This window comes from Ostrea edulis, chromosome 4 (genome assembly GCF_947568905.1).
Source record: "Ostrea edulis chromosome 4, xbOstEdul1.1, whole genome shotgun sequence".
Taxonomy (NCBI): domain Eukaryota; kingdom Metazoa; phylum Mollusca; class Bivalvia; order Ostreida; family Ostreidae; genus Ostrea; species Ostrea edulis.
Genome location: NC_079167.1, coordinates 13,459,315 through 13,486,838, shown reverse-complemented (window position 1 = coordinate 13,486,838; position 27,524 = coordinate 13,459,315). Strand labels below are relative to the sequence as shown.

Here is a 27,524-nt window from a genome sequence, read left to right as displayed (position 1 = left end):
CCTGCAGGTTCTGATTGGTTTTCAAGGTTATACGTTGATGGTCAAGGTCAACAGAATGGAAATTTAGATATAGTGTACAATATTTTGACTGTATATGATACCTCGTTTTCTTTACACTTGCTGCACATAAATCAGCCACCATATTTTGCCTGATTTAAATCATTTAATATTTTTCTGTCAAAAATAGTTTCTTAACATTGTGTAACAATACATGCATAAAATATAAATGTCTATTATTGCACATCCAGATGTTCTTGTTTTCACTCCTTATTGTGCAAACTGGCTCCTGAACTCATCAAACATGTAACTCGGAACATGGCCCTCTATCACCTGTAAAACAGACAGACCCACAAATAATTATTACATCTAATAAAATGGTGGATCAAGCAGTTAAAAGCTTAGCATATATCTCCATAAACGATAAAAGTATGAGAAATCCTGCATATTGGGTACTCCTGGTGACAACTATATTCAATTCCTTTTCTTTATGTCTGTGTCTAGTCTCACAGGTACAGTGTATACACTGCAGATTCAAATTATTTTACGCGATTACTTAATATCCCGAAATTACTCGTATACGCCAAATCGCAAGAACATAAATTCGCGATTCCTCTGTTGATCACGAGTTTTTATATGTATTTTAGCAATATCAAAATAAAAGCGAGTAATTTTAATTCACGAGTGATGCTTCTCGTGAAATTATGCAATAATAAATTTCTCCCGTATATTTAGGAATTTACAGTACTGTATGTATTATAACTTGTATTATCTCCCCTCGTTTACTAGCTATCTAATTCGTAAAATGTATGTGTGTATGTATGGGTATGTATTATAACTTGTTATCTCCCCTCATTTATCTACTTAATACAGTGTATGCATGATAGCGTGTGTCATCATGCAGTTCGCATTTTTAATGGCTTTTTCGATGATGTGCGAGGCAGTTTTAAAATGAGCAATGATGAAAAAGAATTTGATAACAACTTCATGAAAGGGATGAAGCACAAACCGAACATCCCGTAGAAATATTTCACGACAAATTTTGTAAAACGATCAACAAAAAGATGAGTTTTAAGCAAAATACCAAGAGTTGCATTAATTACAATCAGCATAACTAACCTCCGTCTGCAGAACTGAGGTCAATTACGCTGACCTAACTGTCTCAAACATCAGCTTTCGCATTTTCACTGAACAAAATTTGTAAACGGATGCAATTTTAAACAGTTTGAGACTGGTCTTGGTGCATAGTGGGGTACCCAAGGTTCATTACATTTTGTTCCTTCCTCTATCATGGGTATTCCACGATGGTCTCAATGACGACGATGGTCTCAATGAAACACTTCAACTTTCTGAAACAACTTGCATACCTTTCTTGATAGTCCACTGTAAAAGATAAAGTCTTCCAGGAATACAAGGACATTGAGGACCTCTTGGGACCCCTCCTGTGTCTTGGACCTGCAAATCATTAAACTTGCTAAAATTTGAGGATCATTACAAGTTTGATTAACTCTGACATCTTTCACCATTAAGAATGGATTCTACGTTATAAGTTTAGACTATATTAATTCCGAGGCTTTGTACAGCTTTATTTTGGATGTTTTCATCATAATTTGATTTTCCCCTCACCCTGGTAGCGTGTCCACCAAAGACCTGGCATACTGTCCTAAGAAAGCTAGGAATATGTCCGTGTTCTCTTTATGATACTGCTTCAGTAGAGTCAGACAACCAATCACGAAGGGAGGCCCATCCAGGGGGTCCGTGGCCTTCTTACTCACCATGCCACCTGGTGTACAAAATTCACTATCACATTAGTCTCTTTACAGGTTGAGTTTTAAAAGACATCTTTGTATAGGATTCTGTCTTCCTCAAAGCTCCATTTTATTTGGAAAGTTTTGGTATTTGATACATACAAGAAAACAAATGTTACATGTGGAGGTTTTAAAGAGACATTAAATTATCCAGAAATAGAAAGAAGAAGAGTACTGTCAACCAGCCTTTAAAATAAATAAATGGGATAAACGTCTGTGAGCACCACTATTTGTCAATGCAAACCAGTCATTATGTTAATTAGGCCTGTTTATTGTGAGCTACCTCATGATATGGTATGCATCATGGTAGGACCTATATCACAATACAGTTGTCATGATATCTTAAAGATTTCTAAGTTTTCTGTTGTTTATTTTGTAGTGGTAGTACATTTAACAGTATTACTTCCACGATAAAAAAAAAACCCACAAGACCTACTGTATTAACATGTTCATTAATTGTACACATATCAAAGTTACAAAGGAAAATGGCTAAAATAATAAGGGTTAAAACACTTTTAAACTTATGCCACAATCAGAATCATTCCAGATTAATGACAAAATGTAGCTTACAACTGTATCATGATATCATACAAACAATACAATATGCATATCATAAAGACTTGTTATCAATACAAAAAATATATTGTCGTATTGTGACACCTAAAATATTTATATTGTCGTATTGTGACACCTAAAATATTTATATTGTCGTATTGTGACACCTAAAATATTTATGTAGAGGGTCTAAATATTGGTTCACACACAAATATCAATTGTCGCAAACATATTTCCAATCAGAAGTTTGTGAATACATGTAAAAGTTGAATTAGATCTAGCCATTATCACTTACTAATGGTTTTGCTGTATGCCAGTTTGGGAAGATGGGATATCACTAACAAGAAGTTGAAGAAAGAAAAAAATGGCAGCCGTTTTGTAGTTACATATATCTGAAGAAGAAAAAATACAAAATTAAAGAACTTTTAAAGATTTGGCACTGTTATAAAATGATATTGCTTTCCCTAAAAGAAATGATTCATCAATATCTGTCTGTTTATGACACGTAATTCTGAAGTTTATGAGAATCGTGAATTGGGATAATCCCCCTTTATTAATCATCTGGAAACAAGAGATAAGGCTTGCCTTTTTTAGTGGGTCATGAAAACCAGCTGATTCCAAATAGGAGGATAATTCAAACATCAGAGGGTTTTCTTCTTTGGGGTAGGGTAAAGTAGGATCTTGATAATGCCTCTCAATGTCTGCTATCAGAGCACTAAAATGGTGATCATAAGAACAGACTTTATTATCAATATATCACAGCCATTAATTATTTTTCCTTCTTTGTTATTAGTTATGTATAAAGCTATTGCAAACTGTTCTCATTATTAAAACTCTGTATATAGAATATTGTGACTGCATGTAATCGAGACTATTTATGACCAAACAAATGTCAAAGATATGAATATAACATCAAAAATATGAATATTTGGTTCTCACTCATTCATGGCTTGTAGGGCACCAGAAAATATTTTTGAGTCAAATTTGCAGGATGTGTTTAATTCATGTCCGATCTGTCTTCTAAGCAACTGCATCTGTCCAACCTGATGTAAAAAAAAAAAAAAAAAAAAAATGCAATGTGTGAACTTAATTTTTATCATATGAATTCTTTCCAATGAATGACACAGAGTCTAGCCTGACTGGCAAAACTGCAGGATTTATGGAATATTGATAAAGAGTGTGAACAAGATGAACAATTGAATTGAAAATAGTTCATAACTTGTGACAGTCATTCAAAAGAAATACCTTTAAGATAATATCAAGAAATGATGGCCATATTTTCACCATTTTTGACATCATGCTAGCATACAATTTCTGTGGGTGGGCTGAAAAAACAAGCATCAATTTACACATACAAATTGCACAAAGTCTCTACAATGGTCAATATATTCAACTTCAACATTCCCTGACCTACGACTGCCTTCACATGCCCTAGACTCTTTGAGAAGGAATCTAAAAGGTCATGATATTGTCTGTCTTTGGCATTGTTCAATAGTCTGGTACACATTCCTTGAAATGTCTGGAGTTCCTTTACAATCATAAAACACAGCAAACGGTCCAGTCCTGCCAAGCCGAAACTTCCCACTGACTTCTGAAGACAGAAAATTACATCCTTCTTCATATGATTTTTACATTATCATTTTAAAAAACTAATTATGTACCTGATTTTCTACATATGAGAGACACATGTGTAATATTTAAATGATCATTACCTGTAACTTTTGAAAAAGTGTTCTATTAACTTGTTCAGATTTGGTCTTGACATCATACCAGGCCTTCATTTGGTCAATATATGCTGTGACTCTATAAAGAAAACAAGAGGCCTATTGGACCACAATGCTCACCTGAATCAAATTAACTCTGAAATCGCTACCGTTGATCCCAAATGGTATCATGACATTTACTCTACATCAGAATTGGTAGATCAATATGAATATGCTTATCATAGAGCAATAATATTAAAATGCTTTCATACATTACTGATTTGAGAAAAAATTGATACATTTGTTGTTTCAGAAGAGATTTTAAACTGGTTTCCCTGTGTATTCCAATGAAAGTTTCAGCCTCTGTCCGTGGCCTCAATCTAAGCCCGAAAACACACTTATATCTACACTGTTGTGTAATGCCAGGTCCAGTGGTTCAAGAGAAGATTTTAAAATAAGCCCACTTCATTTTTCAATGTTCCCTAATTATTTCCCCTTGAAAAAGAAAGGACAAACAAAACTTGAAAGACCTTTCCCTTTGGATGTTTTGCATTAAGTCTGACTGAAATTGGCCCTGTGGTTCTTCAGAAGATTTTTAAAACAACTTCTAATTTTTCATGATTCTCATTATCTCCCTTTAAAGAGAATACTAATAGGGTCCTTCATTTCAACAAATTTGAATCCCCTTCACCTAAGAATGCTATTTGTCAAGTTTGGCTGAAAATGGCCCGGTAATTTCTGAAAAGAAGATAATTATGTGAAAAATTAATGCCAATCACAATGGCATACATCTTGTGAAGATAAACCACCTATGACAAATTTTGATCAGAAAAGCTCAGGTGAGCTCTTGGTTCAGGTGAGCTCTTGGTTCAGGTGAGGTAATAAAAAGTTACACAGAAAAACTACACCAATATTTCCTATGATGATCACCTCCAGTATCGTTCAGAACATTCATTTTTGTTTGAACCATGATCATGCTTAAGATCAAATAATGAAAGTAGGAAATTATAAGTTCATCAACTCTCTCTCTCTCTCTCTCTCTCTCTCTCTCTCTCTCTCTCTCTCTCTCTCTCTGTGTGTGTGTGTGTGTGTGTGTGTGTGTGTGATTGGTACCTTGGATCAGTGATCCTGATAATTTCTCTTGCCAGTCTTCCAATGAAGTTGACACTCTCATCAACAGGGGAAAATCTTGGAATGGGGATAGCTGTGGACTGGTACATACTCTGCCAATCCAAAATCTACAACAAAAACCCCTCCAAATTTTGAGTGCAACAGATGCAGAGATGTGTTGAATGTTTTTTTCTGTCTCTCTCTCTTTCTCTCAAAAAAAAAAAATAAAATAAAAAAAAGACATTGAAAATATTTTAAGGTATTTTGAGTGAAAACAAGGTACACTATTTGTCAATCAAAATGATATTCATAACCAAAATTTTACAAATTGCATGATTAATGACTATTTCACTAAAATCCTTTCTATCCAATGAAGTTTTCAAAATATTGCTTAATTAACCAAATCAATAGATGCATACAAATGTTTTTTCACAAGATTTTGTTTTATATAAAACATACAAACAGGGTCTACTGTCTCTTCAGATATATAATTTACTATAAGATAATGTCTATAAATCAGATAATGTATTTTCCTATTCATGATTATTATCATACTATCTTTAAACTGTCATTCTGTAGCAATAAAAATGTGTTTGGATCAATTTGATAATTAAATTATGACGAGACCACGATACCTAGAGCTTAAAACCATGCAGGCAAGGAAAGAGGTGTGCAAACGCCTATTTCTATCTAACTAGGTTGAAACACTAGTGCTGTACATACTGTCTATCATCTACACTGGTGTGTTTTGGTCAGCTCCCAAGAAGAACCCTGGTTAGTCCGATTAGCTAGCAGTAGCTGGTGTGGGTAGAGGGAAATGAAGAGTAGCACTTATACTCATCAAACTCAAAAAAATTCATGAACAAAGTTTTAAGTCCCATGAATTTGTCAGTATTGTCGTGGACCTCTGAACAGGATGGAATAGCTTGAGGTGCATTTGGTGTATTGCTGGTACATGTATATATCACATCTAAGCAGATGTGTTGGTGAAATACAGTGTCCAGAGTGTGGCCACAATCAATGAGGTAAATTTGTCCTTGATGTATGACAATGACCTTTAACAATCAATTAACTTTGACCTTGACCTCTCAATTCATCAAGCATGAAGTTAAAAGTTGAGGACTGACATACTGTAGAGACTGACAAAAATCAATGTGCCCTTGATCTTGAGGACATAAAGAAATACAAAAATCAAGAAAGAAATTGGAGAAGTTCATCCTTCACAAAACTATATTTGGAAATTCTTGGGATCTGTCCCTACCTTTGTCCTGAGAAAGCTGTTACACTCCTGTTCTACATTGTAATTAATGATCCTCGACACCTCCTCCTGCCAGATCTTCAACCCGTAAATATTGACATAGTCCTGAATGTACTCAAAAGACCTTCTAAAGCCATCCATGGTTTCTCCGAGGCTTTGCAGACGTGGCATCAGCTCACTCACCTGTTAATTACAAAATGACGAAATGAAATCAAAAGTGATTATTCATTTGAGAAGACATACACGTTTGATCAATGTTGTACGAACCACTTTTCTTGCAAAGAATATTATTTAGGCAAACTTAAGAAGATTCTCCGACCATGACGTAAAAAAACCCTACCTTAGCCTTCGGATTAAACATCAGTCCTCTATGCAGAGCCAGGGCTACCTGCTGCACCAGTTCTTTACGTATTCCGTCTTCTAAAAGCTGCTTAGGATCTATCTGTAAAGTTGAATTATATTAATATTTACATTAGCATTTTAAATAATTGAACATCTTTTCAAATATCAATTTCTTTGAACTCAAAAACTCACCTTTATTATGCCTACTAATGTTGTTTTCATCATCAAAATTCCTTCTGTAAAAACTGAAATGGCATGTGTGAGTTTGGCTACCTATACAGGACAAAAGAACAATTCATTAAAATCAAATTAAAACTTAACTGTTTACAACTTACAAGCAAATCATAACTCACTACTTACAATTTACATGTATTTCATAACTCAAATGATACACTTTACTTACATAGAATGCTTCCATCGTTGTGCATATGCCCCACCTATGTCTCATTCAAAGCCTTCATACACATTACATATGAACGTTATTTAGTAATTGGAAAATCTTTTCAAAGACTCATAATTACACTTTTATACTTTGCGACCCCCACCCCCACCCCACCCCCTGTGGAATCATGGTCTTAAACAAAGTTGAATCTGCTGTGTAACTACCAAATGCTGTTATTGCAGTCTCTGGTCAGTGGTTTAAAGTAATACATGTAAACAATGAAATAATTCCACCATTTTATCAATATTTCTCAATTTTTTCAAAATGGACAATCATCAATCAGAATAGCTCAAATCAAATGATTGGTTGCCCCAAGTGAATTAAATGACATGAGAATTGGTCAATATTCCTGATGCTTGTTTTCTATGCAATGTAAATCACTAAATATTTAAACAAAAATGTCTTGTTGGATTTATCAGTGAAACAAATGTTCAACATTGTTTATCACCATACACAAAATCATTCTTAAGTCTTTATTTTCAGGTCAAGACAACCTCAACAATTCATGCCAGAATAAAGTTCTCGCAAATAAAAGAGATTTAAAGTATGCATGCACTAAGTATCTTTCACTCACCTCGTATCTTTCATCCAGTTGCGCGAACTCCTTCATTTTGTCTTTCTCCAGCCTGGTGGGAACTTCCTTGATCTGTGTCGTCTGTAGGTGGATGATTTTAGCTAGAAGTCCAAACATGGTCTGAGGAATGATCTGAAATCAAATCAAGTAGAGCAATAGAAATCAATGCAGCCTCAAATTCAGCTCCATTTCCTAATATCTTTTTTTTATTTTCAGATCCAAAATAAAAACTATGACATCAGTTGAAATCTATTTCCAGAATTATTATCATTTTTTAATACTAGTGTCCAGTATGGCATTCTGACACACAACATGGTGAATTTACCTGTAAAACTTTTCTGACGTAAGCCACCAGTTCTCCTGAGTAATACTGTGACACACTGAGAAGATCGGGACTATTGGCTTGGTTAACTCTCAGCAGGGGTAAGTCCAGGGCTGAGGCCATCTAAGAAAGAGGAAAAAGAATTTTAAATTTTATTTACCTTTATCACAAGCACTGTAGTTACATGTACCTTGCAAAAAAAAAAACACCCCCCCCCCCAAAACAACAACCTATAAATCAAGTGCTTACTCCACATATACAATGTAAAAGTAAACTGAGAAACTTTTCAATGGAAATCTAGGTCACTGATCTAGAAACTCTAGTATGACACTGGGTATTGTTATTGAGCATGATATACATCATCAAAAAAATTTTGAAAACTAACAATAATCTTCATAAATATTATGGTTTTTAATTTACAATTGCCCTCAGGGCTGTTCCATTAAAACATGGGGTACCCAGGGAAGGCAGTTTTTTTAAAATTCTATGAGTGATTCACACTGGTGAGATATTGATTCTATGGTGGGTGGCTTTTGTACGAAAATTGCTTTTATGGGTGGTTATTTTACCAAACCATATAACATGTGAGAAAATAATCAGAAGAACGCACGATTGACAGAGGCAATCTTGGTGTTCTGTAAATTATGCTTGAAAGGGAATTGCATGTATTGAATACTGATATAAAGTTCATATCAAGATGAAAAAGTATTTTATGCTGTATTAAGGGAAAAAATTCTGATTTGGCAATATTTTAAATTCTACTTTTCAAATAAATCAATTTGCTTCTATAGGTGCCTATAAAGCTTCATAATTTGCCTCTATGGGTGGATAAGAGTGTACTAAAATCACTTCTATGAGTGGTCATCCTAATTTTCAAGTAACTAGCTTCCCCATCTCATGTATGTTTTGCTGGAACAGCCCTTATGGGAAATACTTGTTTTTGACAATAACAGAAAATAAGACACGATTTCTAAAGAAAACTCCCAGTAAAATTTGGAAAAGATAACTCCTAAATTATGAAAAATTTGGCTATAATACATGAGATGCTTTAAATTATTTGACTTTTGTCTTAACAAATGTTTGAAAACAACAAACAACACAACATCATTCAAAGTCGTGTATATCTGGTAATGTTGTCACCTGGGAATGTCGACTTACTTAGGAAATGAGGAAAATTTCCCCAAATTAAAAACACCAAAATTTGTATTCATATTGATGATACACTTGTTAATTGAATGTGTGCAAATAAAAAATAGAGTGATGGGATTTCAACCACATTTTTTGAGAAAAATTCGCCAAATATTCCTGATGTCAAAATTACTCAATATACACAATGTACAGTGTGTAAGTATATCATTACTCAATATACACAATATACAGTATGTAAGTGTATCATTACTCAATATATACAATATACAGTGTGTAAGTATATCATTACTCAATATACACAATGTACAGTATGTAAGTGTATCATTACTCAATATACACAATATACAGTGTGTAAGTGTATCATTACTCAATATACACAATGTACAGTATGTACATGTAAGTGTATCATTACTCAATATACACAATATACAGTGTGTAAGTATATCATTACTCAATATACACAATGTACAGTATGTAAGTATATCATTACTCAATATACACAATGTACAGTATGTAAGTATATCATTACTCAATATACACAATGTACAGTGTGTAAGTATATCATTATGCACAATATACCATAATTTCATGTCAGTTCCCATCCCCTTACTATAATACACATGTATCATAGGCCCTGCACCCTCATACCTTAAGAAATGTGGCTCGTAGTTTTATGACGAGGGAGGGGTCCTTTTTGATGCCTTGTTGCATGTACATAGTGTAGCTACAAAATAAAAATGACACCATGATATGATATTATAAGCACTAGTAGGTTATCATAACCCAGATCCTCTATAGGCATCTGCTACAGACCTGTAAAAATTACATAATATGATATTATGAGCACTGCTAGGTTATCATAACCCAAGTCTTCTATAGACATCTGCTACAGACCTGTCCATGATGTCCCAGGCGTACGACAAATCACCCACTATCTGCACCGTAATGAGCACCTCCTCCTTAATGTTGATCGTACGTATCATCTGATGGAGGTACTTCCGGGTATCAGCCAGAAACTGCTTCACTTGTAGATTATTTTCCAGCTGGTGAAACTCTTGGACCTGAGGACACGGAAAACAAAAAGAATGTAACCAACTACATTTATGACCAAGTTTAATGAAATCATTATATATTGCCTTCTACAAGTAACTTTATAAGACATAAAGAAACATCAGAGTAATTTTGGTGTTTTTTTTCAAACTAACAATATTTTTTCTACAAATTCAACTGGAATGAATTTAATAGCATAATGAACAAAAAGCACAAAAACTAACTTCTTCCAGAGCCTGAATAAGCTGCACAATTTTTCGTCCAGCAGTTGTAGAATCATCATAATTGAGAGAGGAAATCTGTTTGGCCATTTCTGTAAACCATGCTTGTAGATTGTCTAAAAATAACAAAGTTCAAATTCATGAGTACTATAAATCTTGCAGAAGTACCTCTTGTGTTTTGGAGGAGAAACAGGGGATAGGTCACAGCAGTTGATTCTGTAAAGTATTACAATTGTAGATGAGCAACCTTACCATTTCTCTCCACTCTGGTGAGTGGTTTGGTCCCTGAAAACACTTCTCCAAGCTCCGCCATTCGTTCACTTCCTTCTATCTTGTGGTCCTCCCACTTCTGCTGCTTGTCCATCAACATTTGCTTGAACATCTATAAGTCAAGTAATGTTTATAATCAAAAATATGTGCACCAGAAAAAATAATCAATTCATTAAATTAGATGTAGAAAAACAGTGGATGGAGTGAGAATGAAGCCGTAGATGATGGTTTCATGATAAGGCACAGAGTACACACCTCTTTCAGTTTGAATTCAAATTGTCCTGTGTTCAGAAGAAGCTGGAAGACAGCCAGAGGGTTGTACTTGGAGTCTGTCAGGACTTGTTCTCTCAGGGTTTTACATCTCTTGTTCTGTTCAGCACCTGTTATTTACAAACACTGATTGTACCAATATGACTGTATCTATTTAACATTCTCCTACAGTTTGACAGTTCATTAAGAATTTGGACAGATGATTCATTGTTCTTTTTAAAAACCTATTCAAATCCAAAAGAGCAGATAACTCACTGGGGGAGAGTCCTGAGCTGTGTAACATCAGCCACCGCAGAGCTACATTACTGTCCCGGAGGACATTCATCATTTTAGGAATGTTATCCAAAACAAATTCCTCAGTCAGTACTCCTTCCTTAAGGTATTTGTCCAAGGGAGTCATCAACTTTTGCATCTTTGTGGCATACTTCACAGACTGAACAAACAAAAATGTCCAAATTGTTCATTAGTCATTAAAATTATCCAGTTTTATAGCAATGACTTTCATTCTGCTACTAGAAGTTAAATCAGTGGATGAAGGAATATATTGCCCACCTGCTCCCTGACATTGGAGACCTCTAGAGTGTTGTTCAGCGCAGTACAGGCAGCTCTGTATGGGGCCCACGCATCCAGTAGATTGACAGTCATACCCATGTATACACCAATCACCTAACACCAGGGATGAAGTTGAATGATACAACAGACTTAGTACACAGACGAGAATAAAAAGTGTGTTTTGTGTTACACTTACCCAATTATCTGGAAAATGTTTATCTACAATCTCTCTCATTTTTGCCTGCTGGTTGTGAAGAATATCTGGGTCAAAGTATAAAATGATATACAGCATGCTGGCCTGTGTGCCTAATGCTGTGGACCGGTGCTCGGGGAGAGGGTAGGCTGAGATTTGATTGTAGATGTCATCTGACCGTAAACGACCAATCACCATATTCACAAACTCTGGGTTTATGGGAACTCGGCTAAAAATCCACAAGAGAGAAAGCAAATATACAATTTGATGCTGAAATTCAGAATCAATGAGATACCATAAACAATACAGTAAGAATATAGGTCTCTGCAGAAATTCTGGTCATTGATGAAGTTGTTTTCAGAGGTTTGTTAACTTGAAGAAGAAAAAAAACCTTTTTAAATTTGTTTTACTTTGCATTGATTCTATATACAATGCAAATAACATCAAATTAAATGAAATATAAAAAAAAAACTTTTACATAATCTTGATTTTTATGAAAATCAAAACTGTTTGGAGAAACAAATTATTACTAGGACTTGAAACACAATAAATCTATCAATGAATCGGTTGGTACTTGAAATAGGATTCTGGGTAATTTGGAGGCCTCCGTGCAGTAGCAGTATTCTGGAATCCAGTACCACACAACAGTTTACAGACATCATCAATGTTTGAGTCTCCAGCAGCTGCCTTCTGTGCACTGGTCGTAAATAAAAGAATTATCCATTTTTAATGTACAACAATCAACTGCTTGTGTACAAGAAATTAAACGCATTCTTGATGTCTAAAACCTTACCTATATCTGTAATAGGAAACTAGGATCCGCTCCCTGACTGTGCCTTCTATCTTGTTATCAATGATGATCAACATCACACCATAGAGGAAGAGGGACTCACACTGTTTTATATATACCACATGCAGCAATGTAAACTCTCTTTGAAGTACATGTACAGTTGTATATCAATAGACAAATCTAGGTATTGGGGAATCATTTGAAATTAGGGGAAGGGACAATTTTCAAGGATTGCTAAGATTTTACAGCTTTGTTGGAATCCATATTTTTTTTAAAAATTTAAATCTAGATTTGTCCGTACATTGAATCATCATGGTATTCATTGGGTAGGGTTTCCATAAAACCAGGGAAATTGAGCCTCCATGAATTGTAATGATTTATCCAATAACTAATTGAACAGCACTAAAAATTTATGCATTTAATTATTTCTCACCATAAGCTGCTTTCCATCATCATTGAGAAGGACACTCTCTAAAGTCTGCTGTATGTAAACTCCTTCATCTAAATCCTCTAAGAATCTTAAATTGAAACATTATGCTTAAAATCTGACATGCTGAAGAATAAAAATGTCAAAAAGTACTAGCATACAATTACAGAAAGACGAATCGGCCCATCATTATCTCTTAAAATACATAAATAAAACCATGTATTGATATTGTGTCATATCCTCTGTTTGTATGGTTCTTTGTTACCTGTTTAAATCCACCACATATTTATGAACACTGGCAAATGCTTGATAAAATCTGGTCAATATATCTATATGGTTTTCACGAAATTCTTCATCCAGATCTTGGAGTTCCTGCAAAATAAATGTTTGTAGTATTAAACATGCTAAATTCTGCAAAATTTTCTTTCTTTGTTATGTTTGCCAATAAATGAAATGCATCTCTGGGACAGATCTATATCACACTCTGAGGACACTCATACAAAGTTTCAATCCTTTGTGTTTCACTGTTTGTTATTGAACTCATATATTACAGAGATACATATACAGTAAACAAAAAGTATATGTTATTCAAATTAATCCTCGTTGCTCCATTTAGGAGAACTTGATGTCCAAAAAGTATTAAATACACATGAATAAAAACTTACGGGTTTGCTATCAATCCTGTTGTCATAAAACTCTTGGCTTTTAAAATAAGCGAAATCAAAAATTATATCCCCGTATCTTAATTTGTCTTGTTGTGTTTCAAGTTTAAAAACTGGGGGTATAAAATCCGCTAAACGGCGCAGCTCTGCAATGATCGCATTTCCTCTTGAAACTAATCGCAAAATATTTTGGCCGCAAGGATTGTTTTCAGCCAGAAAATCTGCCATTGCTTCTGTTCGAAATTCTACTTTCACTTTCACAAGGGGGCGTATGTTGTAGGGCACCCAACTACTACCATCCTATGGAGAAAGAATTCAAGTAAACTAACGTTTCACTCCATAAAGTATCTAACATTATGTGCATTTCTCACTTCCATTTAACCAAGGCGCATTGATTAAATAACTACAATTTCTGAAATAATTTGCTCATGTGATGATCATGCTATGATTACGGCGGTCTGCGCCCTCTCACGACGAAATGTCAAACTTCCGGTTAATGCACTTGCCTGTTAACGCAAAGATAAATGATAGCAGCCCGATTATGAATGCATACTTTTCGTATGAGTTATTAAAACCTTATCATGAAAATAAAATAGCAGAGCTAACTGAGCAGTTAAATTCTGTTCCAAATGAAGGAAATAAAGTGAAAGTCAGTCAACTTGTTCAGAAACATAGTATGACTCGCAGTAATTCGAACAGTGCCTTATTCGATTTTTTAAAATTTTTATTTCACCAGGTTTCCATTTCCATTTTATCGATAATAAATATGTACACTGATTTACGGTTATTCTTTTATCTCCTTCCAATGTTAAGCACTTTGACTTATTTTATGCTTTACCATGACTGAAAGTGTTTCCTTACTACAAAACACAAGTGGCTTAGACAAATATGATTTAGACAAATTACTTGTTTCTAAGTCATGACAAACTGTCTGGTCATAGGTAACCTTTGATAAACCAAGTATGAGCCTTAATTGAGTTTGGACCCAAAGTAATGTTTTAACTTTTTTAACATGTGATCTTGATATTGGTAAATGACCTTTGTTCAGGGTCATTACTAACTACCTCTTCATAAGCAACCTTTTCACCATAAGTATAAATTTTCCTTCTATTATGTATCTGTTACAAAATTTAAATTATTTCTAACTTTTTAAAACTAGTTACCTTGACTTTAGAAAAATGATAAGGTTCAAGGTCATGGCACATTAACCTGTACCTTGTACCCGGCAGTGTTTGAAATAATCGTGCGCCCGGCGAGACGTATAAATTTTGCCACGGGCGAATTTTCTTGGTATAGATGCCCGACCGGACGTGTTAAAATTTCCGCTAAATAAAATTTAGATTCATTCATTCAATATTTGATTCCTCTTTGCAGAGAGTATATTAGAAATATATATATTACATTAAGGATGAATCATATAACATATGTACAAATATGAAAATGTGAGTTCAAAGAAGAAAACAAAAAACATTACATAATTACGAGTAAATGAATAAAAGAGAAAGGAAATGTGATATACAAGGAACTCAGTGTATTATTAACTTTTAGTTTAAATTCATATGCACCTTTTGTATATAGCAAATACTTTAATTAAATAATTCCCACATTTTTTTCCCTTCTGCATGTTCTGACAGTGGATAAATTGAGACTTTACCTAACATATATGTATATAAATCGTCTTCATCAAGAGCACAGAATTCTGCACAGATACACAGATCAAGGTTTGTAATATCGTCCCAAAATTGTTCTCTGTTTGAGGAAAAGTTGTGACAACTGCAGGCAATGTGTTTAAACATATCATTATATTCAGAATTACTAAGTTGGCATGTATATGTGTTTCTCATGGGAGGTATTGTCCAGAGTAGGTTTTAATAATTTTGGTTTCTTGTATCGACTATATGATTTTCCAAATTCTTGGCAACCCCTTTCCATCATGTAACTATATAAATCGCGTAAAATCTGAGTCAAGATATGTTCGTTTATTCCATTCACAATCTTCGTAAAGAGAACTAGCGGATTTTACAGTTTCCCCCAGGTATATTTCCTTGGGATGGCAACAGATCCCAAGTAAGATGCAGGATATTGCGTCAAGGAGTATTTGTCCAGAATGACTAGAGTGTCTTTAATGAATTCATATGTGGTTTCCCATGGGTTACACAAACATGTAAAGAGTCTGAAGAGAAATATTTGTTTCGCCAGCACATTGTGAGAGAAATTGCACAGTTTTCCTAAAAACAATAGTTTCTTTTTATCAATTTCAGGTATGATAGATCTGAGACCTAATACCGGTAAGCTTTCACACATATCGGACCGCGTTGATAGATTTAAGCTTTGAATATTTTTAACGATAAAATGTTGAATTCGATGCAACATCTGAAGAGCCTGGGTTTTAAGATAATTCCAAATTTCATATCCATATAATGTAGAAGGTATGGCAACTTTTTTTTTATAAAGATTCACAAGAGTAACTGGATTTGGGATTTTCTGAAGATAAGTGTTTTATGGAGTAATAGGATCGTCTGCCTTTGTCACATGCCTCTTTTGTCCTGTTTAGAGATTTGAAATGAGAGTTTTGCATGTCACTCTTTACAGGGATGATTTCGTCGCCCATTAACCATTGATTTGAGACGACATTGCAAGATTTACCGAATACTATAATACATTATTTTTTTTAAATAGAATCTTCATCTACAAGAAAACTTGTATGCTACATCCAACATATTCTGGAGTGAATGCGGAGTTGATGACAAACGGGCAATATCATCTGCAAGAGTTGGGGTCGATGATTCTATACTATGAATTCCAAAGGTTTTGTTGGTGTGACCAAGTTCGTTAAGTAAATCATTGATATAAAATGTGTATAAAAACCCAGATAAGACACCACCTTGCCGTATTCCTTGAACCAGTCTGATTGTTGGTAATTTACAATTACAACACTTTTGGTATCAATGTGGCAGTCGTCTATCAATGTCCATAATTTCCCCCCTTGATACCTATTTCGTTAACTTTACAAAGCAATATCCCTTTCTCCATACTGTATCAAAGGCTTTTCGGCTGTCTAGAAAACATGCATCTACAGGTGATCCGTTTTCAATGTGATGTAAGATTGTTTCCTGAAGGTTAAATGCAGCTGTGATAGAGCTTAAACCTTTATGAAAACCTTGTTGTTGAGGACTCGGGTATTTCTCTTTGAATGCTACGCTCATAATCTTTGTGTAGATGATTTATTCAAAAACGTTGAATATAGTAGACAATAATGAAATGGGTCGGTAGCTGCATGTCAGGAAAAGTTCTTGAAAATTGGTACTATAAAACCTTAGTGTTTCCATTCTGTATAAATTTTGCCACGGGCAAATAAATTTCTTGGTATAGACGCCCGACCGGACGTGTTGAAATTTCCACTAAATAAAATTTAGATGAATCAAATTCTTTATCGTACCAGTAACAAAGTGGACATACCTCGTCAATATAACTAACTTACGGATTTCGCGCTTCTGCACATAGAGTCGTACATGTATGTGCCCTGAGTGAAACTGTCGTACGTATTCATATACAACAAAATAAAAGAATACCTGCACGCTTTCGTTAACTCGTAAAAGGTTAAAGATTGTGAAAATAATGATAAGAAAAAACATATGTATTTTCATTTTCGCCCTAAGGCCCAAATGGGGGTCAAAATCCTCGTACAATTTACGCACAAACCAAATCATCATTGGAAGATGATTGGTGGTGTCTTGTAGACATGTCGCAATTAGTTTTCAGAATTTTCATCTTTACCCGTGTGTGTGTGTGTAAGGGTGGGGGGTGGGGGGGGGGTGGTAATTAGGGGTTGAAAAACGTTTCAAATGCTTCTAATAGGCTTTTGTACTCACCTATGATATGATATGATTTATTTTTTCAAATTAGGACCCTCTCCGGCATACAGCATACATGATTGTTAACATTTCAATGTTTATAAAAATGATAATAAACAGAAAAGAACAAAAAAAGGAGAGCAAAATATGCACTATTAGTATGAGCAATGTTCATACATGAGACATTTTGAACATGATAATACTTAATGTATTACACGTAAGTACCACCGTGTATCCTAATGCAAAACAGTCAGAAATACACACAGAAAAAATATATATACATGTACAATGTACATAACAATACTACATGTAATAATAGTAAAGGTAGTATTTAAGGACATATGATTAATACTCCACTGTAATGCAAAAGATACCACAGGACGATGTATTGGTACTAGGTCAACATGTCATGTTTATAATGAGTGCATATGTGCAAATATGGTTTCATATTGTTCACACATAATATACAGTAATATACTAGTGGTATGAGCTTAGACAATGTACATAACATGAGACATTACTTGATGTAATATATGTAAGTACCACCGTGTATCCTAATGCAAAACAGTCAGATATGCACACAGGAAGAAAATAATAACAATATATGCAATGAGACAGAATAACAGTAAAGGGCACGTAGTACAAGTACATATGATTGACTGTAATGCAAAAGATACCACAGGACGGTGCATTGGTACTAAGTCAACATGTCATATTTACAATGGGTGCATATGTATAAACATATTGGTTTAAACTTTCATATGATTCATACATTTTATATTGCTTCTTTAATCAAATCGCAAAGGGTTACAAGTACATCAGTATTTTCACAACTGAGTAACAATATTAATCTATTCATGTTGTCAAGACTGGAAAAATGTTCACATTGTTGTTTTATAATTCTATACATGTTCTGTCTGAGTGAGTTATAAGTTAAACATTCAAAAATTAAATGAATTTAATCACCAGTTTTACAAGAAGAACACTTTGTACAAAATCTTAAATGTCTAGGGATTCCTGAATAACGACCTCGTTCTACTGGTAAATTGTGCGTTGATGTACGTAATCTTGTAAGTGCTTTACGTTGTGCAGGTGGTAAGAGTGTTAAAATTCGTTTTAAATTTAACATAAGTTTCAAGTTACTTCTGACATTGCCTCATTCTTTCAAATAATGATGGCATAACAATTCCTTACATCGTTTCTTAAAAATTGATAGGTTATTGATTGCAATATGATTGTTTCTAATTCCAAATAACTTTTGTACGACACCATACCATGACTGATTTTAATGTACAAGCATTACGCTTCTTTGCATGTATGCAGCGTTTAGTAGAGGAAAGGAAGTAATTTTCTAATCTGTTTACATATTTCATGATATTTTTTACAACATCAAAATGTAGTGGAAACCTGCCAAGCTCGGATAGTGTTGCAAAATTTGAGCCTTTTCTATGAAGACCTAGAATAAATTTACAGAATTTCACAATTTAATTTAGAGTAAAAAAAGCATATAAGGAGATATCATTGCGATTGAAAAAAGAAGGACGATTAAAAATTCCCCAAATCTCACTGCCATAGAGTAAAATTAGCTTGATTGTGTGATCAAAGACATGAAGGGATGTTTTAATGCTAGGTTGTAACGATAGAAAATCTTTATGTAATTTGAAATATGCTTTCATTGCCTTTTTGTACAGATGCTCTTGAGCATTAGAAAAATTTCCAGCTGCAGTATTGAAATATATTCCCAAATATCTGTAAGAGGGGACACGCTGTATTCCCCTTTTCTCCAAAATAAAATTTTGCTCGAGAAATCTTCCTGCCTTATTAAAGATTAAAACTTTAGTTTTATCAATATTGACTTTCAAGCACCAATCAGAACAACATTTTTGCAATTTATCAAGGTTACATTGTAAGCCAACTGCTGAGTGTGACAGTAATATCACATCATCTGCATACATTAAACAGTGTATTATTTTATTGTTTAGAACTATTGGGTCACTTGTATCTTTCAAGTACTCTGGTAAGTCATTGATAAATATATTAAACAAGTTGGGACTGAGGCTTTCACCCTGTTTTACACGGAGTTTAATTTGGAAAAAGTCTGTATGATGACTTTATCTTAATGCATGATTTACTATTATTGTACATATTTTTAATAAGCATATAAAATTGGGTTCCAAAACATAATTTGAGTAGTTTGTATTTGATACCCTAGTGTATGACAGTATCAAATGCTTTTCTAAAATCTACAAAACAAGCATATACTCGCCCATGTGTCATTAATCAAATATATATGACCTTCCCTCATTGAGTGTCTCGCCGTTTCTGTTCTGATCTTAGTACTTTAACAATTGTAAAAAAGATACTGTCTTTTAAAATATAGTATTGTCTACTATTTTTTACGGGATCAAGTTCCCGTGTTCCAACGTACTTAAAGGTATTTCAACAGTCTCGATTGAAGTCAGCATTTCGCAAATTCTATGGTCGTTATAACGATCTAGTTCGTCAATACAACCTCGCATTGGGTCAAATGCTGTATGACGTGTTTCATACCGATTGTTAAGCCGTTCTTGGCACACTGATTTTGACTGCGGATAACTCCGTTTACCTGATGAGGACATAGGGCTCACGGCGGGTGTGACCGGTCAACAGGGGATGCTTACTCCTCCTAGGCACCTGATCCCACCTCTGGTGTGTCCAGGGGTCTGTGTTTGCCCAACTATCTATTTTGTATTGCTTGTAGGAGTTATGTGATTGATCACTGTTCGTTATCTTCACCTTGCATAAAGTAATAACATGTGATAACAGCTTTCAATGCTTGAAAAACATACCTTTTTTATTATTTTATATCATATTTCAGATACAACGTATCTTATCATGAATTCTAACCGTGACAGTTTTACTTGAGGGACACGACACTGATGGGGTACCAGTCATATCGTTTCATTGATAGTCTATTTCTCCGCGTCCAACCATACGCAAATCCTTCCTCGGGATCTCCCATTATCTGTTTTTTAAAATCAAGTTCTTTGCTACTTCGAACTTTGTAACTTGTCGTAGCAATAACTTTGATATTACGCATTGCACCAATATCGTCGTTCATCTCTGAATAATCTCCTTAAGCTTTTCTTCAGGGATCGTTGTCTTTTTAAAATTGTCTTACTTGTTTCGTCCTTATCAACACAGAATTTCTTGATGGGGAATGGATTTGGCAGACGACAAGATGATTCTTGTTTCTATATCATCTTCAGCGTATTCAGTCACTAACGGCGAGGGGAATTTCATCATTTTTTAGCTTCTCAGAATGATATCATAATTAGGAGAAGCGGATGTCGTGTTTTGGGCACTGTGAGTACTAATTTTCTGTGGTTGATTTTGCTGCCCATGGGATGTAGGAGGATGTGTTGGGATTATTTGTATCTTCCGGGTCCTCGTTCAATTCCCTCCTCTTGAACAGTGTACGGAAGGATTAGTCACCAAAAACACATCAATCCCCGTACTGTCACTGAGCCCCGCCTTCTTGAGTCTTGCCCTTTCTTCTGTTTGAATCCAATTCTGATTGTGAATTGCAAGAATATCAATCTCTTGTTGGTTTTGGAAGGATTCAGATGTCTCGTTTATATATTCATGAATGAAGTGATATCGCGGAACGATATGTTTCACAACCTGTGAAATCACTCCAGGAATCCTAGTAAATCTGCTTTTGTCTAATTACTTGCGCTCCTGAAACATCATCTGAAGGGTTTTCTTCTTACTATTGATTAAGGATTGTAACTTTGCCTCATCTTCAATACATACTGCAGAAGTTGTTTCAATGTATTTTCGGATATCAGGCATCCCTGTGTTCAGGGAATCTAACTTGCGCGTGCTCCTGGCAGAAATGATGTCTTTTGCTGCTCTCGGGAAGCTTTCTTTCCAACTCGATTAAAAGGACTTTCATGTTGTCTATTGACTGTTGTGTTTCGTGACAGCGTTTTCTAGATTTTCCCGCTGTGTGTTGTATGATTTGAATTCTTGAATTGGCCAGGAGTTTGTCATAGATGTCTCTATGAATCTCTGTCAAGCGGTCTTCATCCCCAGATGAAACTGATTGGAATAAATTGCCGCCGACATATATAGGCAATTCATTGTGAGAGAGCTCTTCCCCTCCAATTTTCAATATCTTGTACATACGTTAATTCTGTTTGAGCGCGAATCCGTATTATCCGACCTGTACAGCCTCCTGAATAGTGTGTTTGTTTTGCTTCTTCTACCAAATGAAAATCAGCCATGGTTAACAGCAACACTAGTTGACTGAGACGATGCATAAATATGACGTAAAACAATCTATGACGTCAGTCTCCAATCGGATCAAGCGCTCGTCTTTTTCCGTAACCGGTTACGGAAATAGCCGAGTAGTTACGATTGGTCAGTCTCGTGTAAACTATTAATTTTAGAGTTGGGTGCGTTCAGAGTACCGATTTGCCACTAATGGTAAATATTTAAGTCATTGGTACCAATGGCGGATTTAAGGGGGGGGGGGGGGCGCAGAGAAATTAAGTTCTCCAAATAAAGTAATTGAAGAAATCAAAAGATTTTGTCATTTATTTCTCCGGGAGTGGAAGAAATTAACAAGATACCACGATTTACTTTAAATTTGAAAATTTTAGGGGGGGGGGGCGCCGCGGCTGCGCCCCCCCCCCTAAAATTTTCAAATTTAAAGTAAATCGTGGTATCTTGTTTAGCAAAATGTACTAAACAATAAAAGAAGCAATAATTTCTTCCACTCCCGGAGAAATAAATGACAAAATCTTTTGATTTCTTCAATTACTTTATTTGGAGAACTTGATTTTTTCCAAAAACCCTTAAAATTTGCGTCATTTTACTAATTTCACCTTATTGAAAATGATAGAAAATAGTACAAATGACTTAAAATAGGAGACATTTCAAGCCCTATAAAATCTGTAAAATCCAGGAGCTTCGCCCCCTGGGCCCCCAATCCTGGACCCACTAGGTGGCCCCTAGACCCCTTGCTTCATAAAGTGGCGCCCCCATAACCGCAATTCCTGGATCCGCCCCTGGGTACCATTGGATCCTTGTGTACTCTGAAAGAGTTTGGGTTACAAATGGTGAGAAATCAAACAATGGTACTAGCTGATCAATTAGTACGAAATGTCAAAGATATACATGTACGCTCATATCACCTTTGTGAATAATTTTGCACCAAGAAGATACGTTTAGAAATATATTACTCAAAATTTGATAAGGATCATAGATATTTTTCTGTTTAAAAAATTAATAACTGCATAACTGGCAATATTGTGTCCAAGTGAAATCAAAAACGTCTTCAACAAACTTGCACGTGCATTTCATGTCATGGGAAATGCGTTTCTCATCACAGTTTATGCTTTTGCTACCATTGCATGATTTTCACTCAGGCATCGGTGTCTGATTCTTTCTAAAATTTCAAACTCACTTGAGTGTTTACACTACGTTTATCAACACAATGCCCCCTCAACGTGTAAGGCGTCGTCTGACGACAGAACAACTGGGCAGATGTATTGGAATGCTTGACGCTGGCTATTCACAACATGACGTTGCAAATGCACTAAACGTCAGCCAGAGCGTTGTAAACAGGGCCTGGAACCGACAGCAAACTTTTGGTACAGCAGCACACCGACATGGGGGTGGTCGTCAGAGGTCGACATCCCAACGCCAAGACAATTTTGTGGCTCTTCAGGAACGACGCCATCCCTTCTGGACAGCAACCAGCCTACGTAACGACCTCCTGAACGCCTCGGGGGTGAATGTGTCCACTCTGAAGACGATACGGAATCGGCTTCACAATGCAGGTCTCAACTCGAGAAGGGCATGTGTTCGAGTCCCTCTGACTGTTCGACACCGGCGGGAGCGATTGGACTGGGCTGAAGATCATGTCACTTGGACACGGAACGATTGGGTTCAAGTTCTGTTCACCGATGAGTCCAGGTATTGTTTGGACTTTACAGACAGGAGGCACCGAGTGTGGCGACGACAACGTGAACGTTTCCATGATGCCAACATCAGTGAACATGACCGTTATGGTGGTGGTTCCATCATGGTCTGGGGTGGAATCAGCAGGGATGGAAGAACAGATCTTCATGTCCTGGAAAGAGGACAAAATGACGGGGGTGCGGTACCGGGATGAGATCCTCGATGTTTACATCAGACCCTACGCTGGTGCTGTTGGCCCTGAGTTCATCCTGATGGATGATAACGCCCGTCCTCATCGCGCCAGGGTGGTGGAGCAGTACCTTCAGCAGGAGACAATTGTTCGCATTGACTGGCCAGCGCGCTCGCCGGACTTGAACCCGATTGAGCATGTATGGAACATGCTGCAGGTTGTCCTTTCACGCCGTAGAGCACAACCCACGACTTTGGCAAAGCTCGGAAACGCCCTCGTGGAAGAGTGGAACAACCTTCCCATTGGAAACATCCGGGTGCTTATTGACAGCATGGCTCGACGTTGTCAAGCCGTCATTGATGCAATGGGAGGCCATACCCGGTATTGACACTTCATCGACTAAGTGTAATGATGGACTATCCCCAAAAACTGTGTAATTCTTTCTCTGGTTTGCTGTTAACTTTTTGTAATGAAATGCCTTTTGGTGTTGTTATCAGATTTCAAGCATTCCGTATTGATAAAAGTTCATGCCGTTCATGAATTTTACATTCATAACCTGAGTAAACACGTTTCTGAGTCAAATTTATGTCTTTTGTTATGTTAGTGGTAAATTACACATATATAACCTAGTGATCCTTATCAAATTTTGAGTAGTATGTATTTTTAAGTCCTATTAATTACTTTCTCCTGGAGATTCTTTTCTCCATCTTCTCTAGATTTTTTTTTATGCCCCCCGAGATCGAAGGGCATATTGTTTTTGTCCTGTCTGTCATTCTGTAAATCTGTAATTCTGTCTGAAACTGTAATAATAATAACTTATGAACAGTAAGTGATAGAGCTTTGATATTTCACATGTGTATTCCTTGTGACAAGACCTTTCCGTAGGTACCAACATTTTTTACCCCGTGACCTACTTTTTGAAAACTTTAACCTTGCTAATAACTTTTGAACAGTAAGTGATAGAGCTTTGATGTTTCACATGAGTGTTCCATGTGACAAGACCTTTCCGTGGGTACCAATATTTTTGACCATGTGACCTTGAGTATGACCTACTTTTTGAAAACTTTAACCTTGCTAATAACTTTTGAACAATAAGTGATAGAGCTTTGATATTGTACATGAGTATTCCTTGTGACAAGTCCTTTCCATGGGTACCAACATTTTTAACCCTGTGACCTTGACCTTGGAGTTTGGCCTACTTTATGAAAACTTTAACCTTGCTAATAACTTTTGAACAATAAGTGATAAAGCTTTGATATTTCACATGAGTGTTCCTTGTGACAAGACCTTTCCGTTGGTATTAAACATTTTGACCTTGACGTTTAACTTACTTTTATTTTTTTTTTTTACATTGGTCATAACTTCTAAATGGTAAATATTAGAGCTTTCATATTATACATGAGCATTTCTTTTGACAAGATCTTTCTACTGGTACCAAGATATTTGCCCTTGTGACCTTGGCCATCTTCGGAATTGGCCATTATCGGGGGCATTTGTGTTTCACAAACACATCTTGTTTTATCAATATATGCGAAGCGGGGTGGACCAAAAACCCTTTGGCTAACGAAGATGTATTTTCTCTTGTAAAACATCATGAGTATAGATCATCTGATGAAATGGTTATACTGGGAGATTGCTATACCATATCACTTACACTTGATGTTTTTAAAACCCATTTCCGTCTAGGCAGGGGTATGTTTGAAGGAATATGTCTGAAATTGTCTTTAGTTGATGCTTGCGAAGATTTATAAGGGTGGGTGGGTGGGAGATGTGATACAAAATCGGGTTCTTTCAGTGTGTAAGTGATGCCCGCCATATTTGATTACGTCATAAATAGAGTTACAAATGCTAACAGAGCTCTAGGTTGTCTGCAGAAATGTTTACCATTGGTAAATTTTATTGGCAAACATTGGTACCATTGTCGTACCAATGGTAACAAATTTTGCCAATGGTAACTTATGTCAACCAATGGTAGTACTCTGAAAATTTTGGTACCAATGGCATCGATTCGAATATTAGCGCGGGGACATGTATTTCTCCATTTTGAATCTCGTCTACCCTAGTTCACGTCGTTCTGAGATGTTACATAAAATCCATAAAAGCATGTAGATCTAAATCTTATTTTTTTAATCATATATAATCACTTCTCGATTAACGCGATTGTGCCATGTCTCCTATGTTTGTAAATTTGCTAAATACCGACGTTGAATATGACGTCACAATGCACTGTTTACATCATTTGCGTTATATTTCCCGCATTCAATACATAGGCGGATCAAATGTCCAAAATTAGGATGCTTTGATAAAGCTCTGTCCTCGTGCTAACTTCGGGTTGTTTTTTGTCCCGTTTTGGATATAGATACTAATGCCAATACTTTTTGCTTCGCCCTCAAACACGGTCATGCCGTAAGACATATTAAAGATATTTTGGTAGCACTCGCGCCGTTTTATACAACAAGAGGCCCATGGGCCACATCGCTCACCTGAGACACCTTGGTCCATATCAGATTTTCCATATCTATTTGCATGTAAAACCGTAGTCCCCATTATGGCCCCAAACCTATCCCTGGAGGCCATGGTTTTTGTAAACTTGAATCTAAACTATGTCAGAAAGCTTTCATGTAAATGTGAACTTCTTTGGCCCAATGGTTCTTGAGAAGAAGATTTTTAAAGATTTTCCCTATATATTTGTATGTAAAACTTTGATCCCCTATTGTGGCCCCATCCTACCCCAGGGGGCCATGATTTTAACAAACCTGAATCTGCACTATATCAGGAAGCTTTCATATAAATCTCAGCTTTTCTGGCTTAGTGGTTCTTGAGAAGAAGATTTTAAAAGATTTTTCCTATAAATTTGTATGTAAAACTTTGATGCCCCCCTTGAGGCCCCATCCAATCCCCGGGGTCCATGATTTTAACAAACTTGAATCTGCACTATATCAACAAAAAAAACCCCGAAAAAAACAAAAACAAAAAAACTTTGACCCCTTATTGTGGCCCCATCCGATCCCCGGGGGCCATGATTTTAACAATTTAGAATCTGTACTATATCAGGAAGCTTTCATATAAATCTCAGCTTTTCTGGCTCAGTGATTCTTGGGAAGAAGATTTTTCCTATATATTTGTATGTAAAACTTTGACCCCCTATTGTGGCCCCATCCAACCCCCGGGGGCCAGGATTTTAACAATTTAGAATCTGTACTATATCAGGAAGCTTTCATATAAATCTCAGCTATTCTGGCTCAGTGGTTCTTGAGAAGAAGATTTTCCCTATATATTTGTATGTAAAACTTTGATCCCCTATTGTGGCCCCATCCGACCCCCGGGGGCCATGATTTTAACAATTTAGAATCTGCACTACCTAATAAAGCTTATCTATAAATTTCATCTTTTCTGGCCCAGTGGTTCTTGAGAAGAAGATTTTTTAATGACCCTACCCTATTTTTACCTTTTCTTCATTATCTCCCCTTGGAAGGTGACCTGGCCCTTTATATTAACAATTTAGAATTCCCTTTACCTAAGGATGTTTTGTGCCAACTTTGGTTGAAATTGGCCCAGTGGTTGTTGAGAAGAAGTTGAAAATGTGAAAAGTTTACAGACGGACAGACAGACGGACGGACACCGGAATACGGGTGATCAGAGAAGCTCACTTGAGCTTTCAGCTCAGGTGAGCTAAAAACACTTTCCTATACTAAAGTTACATATCACTTTGATAGGACATTTTACATTCTATTCATTTCAATATCAATGCTTCTTTTTAAAATGCGATTTATTGAATATAGATCTACTTAGTAGTAAAAGCTTCTGATGTTCCTCAATCATAGTTATGGCCATAG

General features: G+C 35.8%; 2 protein-coding genes across 3 annotated transcripts in view; both read right to left on the bottom strand.

The window, feature by feature from the left end:
* LOC125670354 (solute carrier family 17 member 9-like) overlaps nt 1-27,524 on the bottom strand; it is a 960,148-nt gene that overhangs the window by 687,989 nt on the left and 244,635 nt on the right. The window lies entirely within an intron of this gene.
* Nucleotides 144-14,356, bottom strand: LOC125670312 (WASH complex subunit 5-like). The gene is made up of 28 exons (XM_048905406.2): nt 13,699-14,356; nt 13,299-13,405; nt 13,040-13,124; nt 12,610-12,710; nt 12,391-12,513; nt 11,820-12,045; nt 11,624-11,737; nt 11,327-11,504; nt 11,057-11,181; nt 10,784-10,913; nt 10,535-10,647; nt 10,155-10,321; nt 9,909-9,984; nt 8,115-8,234; nt 7,790-7,921; nt 6,966-7,046; nt 6,772-6,873; nt 6,435-6,614; nt 5,177-5,301; nt 4,073-4,163; nt 3,771-3,951; nt 3,606-3,685; nt 3,300-3,403; nt 2,946-3,075; nt 2,656-2,752; nt 1,624-1,780; nt 1,365-1,452; nt 144-330 (listed from the first exon to the last, which is right to left on the bottom strand). The coding sequence occupies exons 1-28, from the start codon at nt 13,921-13,923 to the stop codon at nt 268-270; spliced, it is 3,501 nt and encodes a 1,166-aa protein (XP_048761363.1). The 5' UTR covers nt 13,924-14,356; the 3' UTR covers nt 144-267.

What these genes read in the sequence shown, in the direction of transcription:
- LOC125670312 (XM_048905406.2), bottom strand. Translation starts at nt 13,923, where the DNA reads ATGGCAGATTTTCTGGCTGAAAACAATCCTTGCGGCCAAAATATTTTG. An exon ending in CAGCTCAGGACTCTCCCCCA is followed by an intron (nt 11,182 to 11,326) that starts GTGAGTTATCTG and finishes TGTAAATAACAG; the next exon opens with GTGCTGAACAGAACAAGAGA. An exon ending in TTGAATTCAAACTGAAAGAG is followed by an intron (nt 10,914 to 11,056) that starts GTGTGTACTCTG and finishes CTTGACTTATAG; the next exon opens with ATGTTCAAGCAAATGTTGAT.